Source organism: Otolemur garnettii, unplaced genomic scaffold, assembly GCF_000181295.1.
Source record: "Otolemur garnettii isolate 467f Iridium unplaced genomic scaffold, OtoGar3 scaffold00019, whole genome shotgun sequence".
NCBI lineage: Eukaryota > Metazoa > Chordata > Mammalia > Primates > Galagidae > Otolemur > Otolemur garnettii.
In genome coordinates, this window is record NW_003852414.1 from 12018220 (window position 1) to 12026679 (window position 8460).

The 8460-nt window shown below is 34.6% G+C and overlaps 1 protein-coding gene across 2 annotated transcripts; it reads right to left on the bottom strand.

The window, feature by feature from the left end:
- Nucleotides 1–3042: 3042 nt before the first annotated feature.
- LOC100944176 (polycomb complex protein BMI-1) lies at nt 3043–7719 on the bottom strand. Of its 2 annotated transcripts, XM_023511387.1 has the most exons (10): nt 7566–7696; nt 7124–7220; nt 6501–6556; nt 6358–6408; nt 6087–6195; nt 5963–6008; nt 5466–5564; nt 4978–5058; nt 4752–4890; nt 3043–4669 (listed from the first exon to the last, which is right to left on the bottom strand). In XM_023511387.1, the coding sequence occupies exons 1-10, from the start codon at nt 7675–7677 to the stop codon at nt 4662–4664; spliced, it is 798 nt and encodes a 265-aa protein (XP_023367155.1). In that variant the 5' UTR covers nt 7678–7696; the 3' UTR covers nt 3043–4661. The 2 variants fall into 2 exon arrangements, with proteins under 2 accessions (XP_023367155.1, XP_023367154.1); XM_023511386.1 differs by having other exon boundaries at nt 3043–4890; nt 7566–7719.
- Between the last annotated feature and the right edge of the window lie 741 nt (nt 7720–8460).

Genomic DNA, 8460 nt, shown 5'->3' on the forward strand with positions numbered 1-8460 from the left:
GTCTCGCATTGCGCTCCTCTTGTTGGCTTTGGTGAAATATCTTACATTTTGGCGTTTTACAACTAAGACTCTGTATCTTGGACAGGCTTCTCTGTCTGCAATAACCTTTTTCCATCTCTGTAATGTCCTAATTCCTTCCATGCCAAATTTCGGCACATTTCCCAAGTACCTGGGTCTGCAGCCTTTCAATTCGACACTCAACTTGGGTTTTACCTAATGTGGGTGACAGAGAGTCGGAGATCTCAAAATCACATTCACTGTGAAATTTGGATTTTATAATGACCCAGTAATCAGAGCTAGAAGAAATATTTTCATTGAAATACAGAAAATGTTTCATTGAAACACCTGCCATTGTTTAAAGTTACTTCGGATAATCTCTGGAAGGGATTATTCTCAAGGCATGAGTCTGAAGACTGAGTGAATTAACTCATTCATTATAAGTTTTTATTGAGCGTTTACTATATTTATTTGGAGAGCTAAATGAGACTTGGGGCTGAGTTTTCCACTTGAACTTCTTCAGAAGGGTCCTAGAGTAACTTTTCCAGTGATAAATGACTTTTGATATCGTCGACCTGAAATTCTTCATGTGAGACCTCTAGAAATTGCACACTAAGAAAAAGAAACTGGTGCAAATAAAGGAAATCCGTTTCAAGAACCAAAAGAAGAAAAAAACGTTAAAAAAAAATTAACTGCGGAAACAGGAAACACTCGACTGTGTAAACATTTTCGCAGACTTTCATAATCAAAACTGGGCGATCTTTAGATTTACCGGGAGATGGGCTGGCTCCAAGTCTTTACGGAGGTATTTCCCAAGTTTCATTTACTGGAAGGCAGGAATGTGTTAAGTTCCTCTTTCATGTAAAGAAGCCGTCTCTCTGAATTCTGGGGTCCCGATTTAGTTCAAGGGCTTTTTTGGTGGGGGGGGGCGACCTGAGAAATTTTCACCTGTTGTAGTGTTCATTTCATACATGAAGAAACATCCTCAAGTGGAAGAACGTATCTAATCCAAGAGCTTTATGTTGGGGCTGGGTTTACTGCTTTTTTGGCCACATTAGATGTCTCAAAGGCGTATATATGAGTTTTGAAAGGGTTTAATCAGTATACTATAAGAAGCACATCTGAAATAGTACAAGTCTAGTCATTTTTAATTTAATTTGATCAAGACCTTTTTGTTTTGGATAAAATCCGAGAAAGCTTGTGTGGGGAAAGCAGCCATAGTATTTTTGAAAATACTATGGAGCCCCCATTTTAAATCAGAATTTTCAACTGTTATTCCTGGTGCAATGGAAAGAAAAAGATTGAGACATTAATGAACATTTAAAATATAAAAAGGAATTTAAAAAAAGAATACTTGCTTAACTCCAGGATTTTAAGAGAGACTGGGTTCCATGTGCAGATTCTTTTTAAAATTAAGGTCCTATCCCCTCAAAAGATACCAATAAGCTATTTTAAAAGACCAAACGTCTTCATTTCATGTTGGTCAATGCAAGTAGCATTTTACAGGGGTATTTAAGTTCTTATTAAGTTTTCATAACAAAACTTTCTTTTGATAGGCCTCTACAGTGAGCATACGGAGAGGCTTTACAAATAATTTCCACCCCAAAAACTGGAGAAAGAGGAAAGAATGAAGGAAAAATTCCTACCAACTTTTCCTGCCTGTAGCATATGACCTCCAGAGTTCCTGACATTTGCACATATGGATATGGAAACGAAGCAATCAGGTTGGCAGGTTAAGTCAACTGAAGAGCAACTTTTTCCTCCAGTTCCTAGCAATTAACGGCAGGCAATTTTAAAAGCAAAAAAGTACTCTTAACGTGGTTTGCATGTGTAAAGGAAGACGGATCACTATTTACACAACAGCAATCAGTCTCATTTTTCTTTTTTTACATTTAAGCTAAAAATCTGTGAAATCAATTTAGCCATTTTCTGTGAAGTATTTTATTAGCATTAAGTTTGTGTTACAGGATCCTAGAATATTTTCAGAAACAGAAGTCAAACTTAAGGCCAACTTTTCATGTACCCTACTTAACTAAAAGCTACAAAGTTAGGAGCTATGCCATGGGCTTTCCTTAGGTTGAAATTTCTAAAAGTGGTTCTTGAGCAAAAGTTTAAATCTTAATTGGCAGAACTGTAATAGCTGGTCACTTAAGAATGTAAAACATAATCTTTCCTGTTTTGTTAAAAAAAATGAAGAAATTTTAGTTGAAATACCCTTTTAAGTATTTAAAAATTTAATTGAAATACCCTTTAAGCTTAAATAGTATTCAAATGGGGAGAGGAAAAATCTTTGCAATAAATGGAAGGAAACGTGGTAATATAGTGCTAAGTAAGCCATACATAAATGTTTTATCTGATTTTTTTAATAAGTAATTTCAAAAGTCCATCATAAAGAAGTTGAGATGTAGTTTAATCTTCAAGTTCCATGTTCATCTTATAACTTGGTTTTGTGTAAGTCAAATGACAGTCCATTAGCATTTAAAGTATTTCACCTTTGAAAAGTTTTTCATTTTTCATACAAATGATCATCCAAAGTAAAAAATATCACTTGAAACCTCCATTAACTTTTGTTCTAAACATCATGAAAAACTTGAGAAGAAAAGCCTAGAAAAACGAGTTAAATTCACCAAAATTGGCAAACATTGGTAACTTTTACTTCAAAGGTTGTAAATAAACAGATACATCTTTCAACAGGCTTTCAAGCAATTATACAACAAAGCATGTACTTCTTAGCAACATCACTATAAGACAGCAATGTATTCTCTTTCACTTTTACCTGTTGTAATCCACTATAGGGTTTCCAAAACTTCTGCACATTGTGCTTTTCATATCAAATTTTTATTAAACGTCTTAGCTGTTTTCTAAATGAATATCCTTTTTATTGGATTTTTCCAATTACAAATGAAATTTCATTTTACATCTATAATTAGAAACAACACTTACAATGGGACTGTACAAATTTAGGTCAAAATAAAAATATATGTATTTTGTGGCTTCATAAAACATCCTTTACTGTATTTTTAAAGAAAGCAGAAATAACAGCAATATATGTAAAAGTAATGATTTAATGACTATAAGCAAGACAAAGCAATAGAATTGTGCTTCTTTTGCGACTGGGGACAATGAAATGTTTAGCTACAATTTTCCCATAAAAACATGAAACAATATTCATATAGAATAAACACCCTCACAAATAACTGATGGGTGATGAACAAACATACACCAAGTTCGACCAACGCAAAACAGAAACTGAAAATTGGGATTATTCATATTTTAAATTCAACATGCTTGGTTGGCTTTATCTAAAAATACCTGTAGAAGCTCATCATAAATTGCTTCTATTTCAGGACATTACAGAGAAGGCATTATTCCATTGCTAGTGATTAAAGCAACTCTTAAATTCGAAATTACTGCTATGCCACATATTAAAATAACTCTAGATAAAATGCCCTCTTTCAGAAATTTGGTTTATTAAAAAATTTGTTTTAGAATTAGTGATCAATATTCATTTTAAAAATACATTAATCCCTCATAACCAATGGAAAATTAAGATGCTATTTCCATATTTCTTAGTTATAATTTTTCTTTACTGCAATACATTTTAAAAGTAAACGTGTGTAACTGGGAAAAAAGTCAGTATTGCAGTGATTTGCCAATTGCTTCCAATGGAATAGAATTTAGAGTTAGATAGCCACATTAAAAATATTCTATGCTGGTAAGCAAGGCTCAACATTAGGTTATGGGTATCTGCAAAGGTCGAACCAGTTGAGAGAATTTTAACAATCATTTCTGAATGCATGAAACACAATATTTTCTTTATAGTATTTATAAATATATCATACAATACTGTTTCCTGTTATGTCATATACCAATATGGCATTGTACAACAAGCATAATGCCATCTGATTCTTACAAAAACGAATCATTTAAACAAGTCAGTAAAATAAACGGTAGTACCCGCTTTTAGGCATACAGAATGTAAAACTGAAGTTTACTTTCCTTTGATCGGTTTTGGGTAGCAACAGAGAAGTAAAAATCAAACAGGAATCAAAATGCCTAAGTATGCAAGAAGTTGTTATTCACAGTGACATGGCTACATAGAATGCATTATTCTATGCATATTCTTTCAGTTTGTTGAATTTCAAGATAAAAAGCACTTGTTTTCTACAGGTTCACAAAACAGCATAACAAGGAACAATGAAGAAGAATGTAATGTAGGCGTTAGTTGAGTTTAACAAACTATGGCCCAATGCTTACATCCAATGCAGAATTATTTCCAAATCCAAACAATGGTAACAGAAACCATTTCACATCTTTCCTAACACACAAAAAAAATCTTGCCTGCCTTCCCAGAAACCAATTCTTTATAGCAACAATCTTTCTTTTCAGTTAATGTCCATGAGTATCACATCTAGTCCATTCTTATAGCCAAATTTAACGTCACTACAAAAGAAAGCAAATTGGACAAGAGTCACATGTATTAGCATCTATAAAGCTGTAATGGCATGAAGATATCTATATAAATCAGGAGTTTAAAATGTATTTCCTTAACAGTCTCAGGTATCAACCAGAAGAAGTTGCTGATGACCCATTTACGGATGATTTTCGAGGTCTATTGGCAAAGGAAGATTGGTGGTTACCGCTGGGGCTGTTGCTGGTTCCATTCATAGTACTGGAAATGTGAGGAAACTGTGGGTGAGGAGACTGCACTGGAGTACTGGGGCTGGGCAAACAAGAAGAGGTGGAGGGGATACCTCCTGCTGGGCTGTTGGCCTTGTCACTCCCAGAGTCACTTTCCAGTTCTCCAGCATTTGTCAGTCCATCTCTCTGGTGACTGATCTTCATTCTTTTACAAGTAGGTCGAACTCTGTATTTCAAAGGAAGGGGACCATTCTACAAAGTTAAAAGGGAGAAAAAAAAAATCACTCTAAGTCTTTAACTATAGTTTACCACCATAATCTAACAGTAGATGTTACTTACCCTTCTCCAGGTATAAATGTAGGCAATATCCATTAGTGTATAGTAATCCTTTAAAGGTTCCTCTTCATACATGACATCAATCTATTGAAAAAATACTTCAATTACTAAGTAGCATAAGAACAAAAGCAAAACTATAGTTTTTTGTCATCTGAAAGAATCCAAAAGTGCTTTTAAAAGCATATTCTCCAAACATTTCAACAAAGAAAGACCCCTTCTTAAGACTTCCAATGAGAAAAAATACAGGGTGTTCATAAAGTTTGTGTGCAATTTCACTATTGTAAGTTGTACAGGAACTTTATGGCCACTCTGTATTTCTAGAAATTGTTAAGGGATCTGTTTTAATAGCATAAAAGAAATCCATACCAAATGTTTCTAGAGATATTTTGATGTTAATTTTAAATTTAATTGCTTATTTTGAGTTCAGAATCCAAAAAAAATTAAATTTTAAAAATCTATATAAAATACATGAAGACTATAAAAGTAGATACCTGGAAAGTATTTGGTATGTCCATTTTACTTCTGAGAAACTTTCTTAAGTGCATCACAGTCATTGCTGCTGGGCATCGTAAATATCTTTTATCGTTCACCTAAGAGTACATTTAGGAAAGTAATTTTTCCCCAATTCCTAACTTAAGAAAAATTTCAATTTGATTCCCTGAATATGAGAAAAGGTACTAATACCAAACAATACTGGCTATGACTAAATTCACAACTATGCTTTGAGTTTACTATTGTTACAAATACTAAATCGACAGATTCCTAATAAGGAAATTTTCAGTATACCAAAGTATTACATACTAACCATTTAAAATATAAGAATAGCAAGCATATATAAAATAAATTTTAATTATTAAATATCACATGTAGATCACTCTTAAACATCAAAGACAATAATTTTTTTCTATTTAAGGGAAATATAACCCCTGATAAAATCTAGAATTCAAACAATGTTTCTTCTATATTGTTTCTGCAACATGGAACATACCTCCTCCTTAGATTTCTCTTTATCTTTGTTTACTTTCCGATCCAATCTAAGAAACAAAAGTTATTAGTGAAACAATGTATCTAGTAAACATATTAGCATAAAACAGATTTTCTAGAGAATCTACCTGTTCTGGTCGAAAAATTCAATGGATAAGCTTATTATCTCATCATCAGTTATAATTCTCTTATCTTCATCTGCAACCTCTCCTCTATCTTCATTAGAGCCATTGGCAGCTAAAAAGACATTTTAAAATTCAATTTTAAAAATTAAACATCAAAATATTTTATGTATAAGAGAATGGAAATGGTACTTTAAATTCAATTTGGATAAATTTCAATTAATGTATAAGTTCTCCTCCAAATAAAATACACCCTACCCCCCCACCAAAAGTTTACCATCAGCTGAAGGATGAGCTGCATAAAAATCTCTTCTTCTCTTCATTTCATCTGAAGGGAAATTTAAAAAAATGTAAATATTTGGCAAAGCAGAATAAAGAAATGAATAAACTCTAAGTTCATTTTTAAAGCAAGTTACTCACTTTTGAAAAGCCCTGGAACTAATTTGTATACAATATCTTGAAGAGTTTTATCTGACCTGAAAAATAATTAAAATAGTAAACTATTAACAAATATGGCAAAAACTAAAAATGTTCATACATTTTTACAGTTCATTTTTTACTTGACTGTGATACTATCTACAATTATAATAAGCTAAAAGTATGAGAATAAAAATTATAGCACTCCTTTAATCAGTAGGAAAATTATTTCATATTCATTACTACATTCTTCACATTCACCCATTCAAAAGAAGTGTGCCTTTCAAGTTACTAAATTAGCTAATATAAATAGAAAATAAAAAGAGAGAATGAAATCCCTTTGAACATTTCTTGCATGTCATGAAGTCTATAAAGCAATGCAAAAATGGAAAATTAATTTAATTTTTAAAGGAATGTTAGGGAAAAAAAATCTTAACATCACTTGAACGTTACTGAACTTTGCCTAAACTTGGTCACTAATGTTGCAAGAAGTTAAAGGCATACTCTTCACGTACACATTATGTGGGGATTCGGGGGTAAATTTTCTGTCAAGAAATAAAGAAGGTAGCCTACAGTACATTATGCAACTCCAATAACAATTACAAAGAATTCAAATAATTTCCCACCTTATATTCAACAGTGGTCTTGTTTTGTGAACTTGGACATCACAAATGGGACAATACTTGCTGGTCTCCAGGTAACGAACAATACACGTTTTACAGACTAGAAAAAGAAAAAGGGGGAGTTTTTCTAAGTTTAGAAATTAGAGGCTAAAGCAGTAAAATTAGTGTCAGAAACTAAGAACTAGTAGAGAAGCAAGATAGTAAATGCCAAAGGTGCTTCCAATTAAATAAACTAATTCAATTAATATCCTGAGAATACACATACATTGCAGGCTTGTAATAAAACACATATTAAGAAAAAGTCATTAAATGCAAAAGCAGCAGATGACTCCACCACTATGCATCAACATTCCCCCAAACTGCAGAAATTGTTAATAGTTTTCAAATTTCAGGACAAACTGTGAAATACACATGACACAAAAGAGAGCTACCCTGTGGTACTTACAGGAATGTAGACATTCTATTATGGTGGTGGCATCGATGAAGTAGCCTCCACAAAGCACACACATTAGGTGGGGATTTAGCTCAGTGATCTTGATTCTGGTTGTTCGATGCATTTCTGCTTGATAAAAGATCCTGCAAGACACAGAAATATTGGCCATAATTCACAGAATGAGAATGGAGATTATCTCCTAGTAGCTGTACACTCTGAAACAGAGTTCATAAAACTCGTTTAACACTGAACAGCTGGAGTGCTCAGCGTTTTCTACAGAAAGAGTTTACTGATCAGACCTGAATCAATTCCATATAATTGGTGAAAAGAGATCCAACTAGCCTTACTTCTGGTCTCTCAGGTCATTCCTAGAGAGAGAAGAAAAGGTCTGCGGTGGGGGCTGGGAGCTAAGCGCATTCGGGTCTCTTTCTTCCATTTGTCCTTCAGCCTAGCAGCCCCACGGCTGCTACAAACGCCACATAGTCCCCGCAGATATTTACCAACCACTAGGGCTTGTTCTAGGTCTCTGATTTTTTTTTGTAAAACTTCCTTACAAATCTTCTAACGAAAATCCCGAGGGTTCTTGTTGTGTTGGACGGTTCCAGCAACCAGAACCTGGCATGTTTCTACGCGATACACAGGGAAAACAATTCTGCTCTATCTGCAACCCTGGCATTTCCGGAGCTGGGTGCTGAGGCGGCCGCGGCACCTCCAGCCGGCCTCGGGCTGGGGCCTGAGCGCGGCGGACGCCCGGGGGCCGGGATGCGAGGGGCGGATCCGGCGGCGCCCGAGGCTCCGTCTCGTTCCGGATTCGGAACTCGCCTCAGTCAGGGTTTCCATAGCAACTTACACTTACACTTGGCATCCGGCCACCGCTACAACTCCGCGCGGAGCCCGGCCCGAGCCC

Bases quoted from the DNA above. Each gene is read 5' to 3' on its own strand.
- LOC100944176 (XM_023511386.1), bottom strand. From the start codon at position 7,677: ATGCATCGAACAACCAGAATCAAGATCACTGAGCTAAATCCCCACCTA. The intron at 6,409-6,500 runs GTGAGTAACTTG...ATTTCCCTTCAG, and splicing joins AGTTCCAGGGCTTTTCAAAA to ATGAAATGAAGAGAAGAAGA. The intron at 6,196-6,357 runs GTAAACTTTTGG...ATGTCTTTTTAG, and splicing joins AGCTCATCCTTCAGCTGATG to CTGCCAATGGCTCTAATGAA.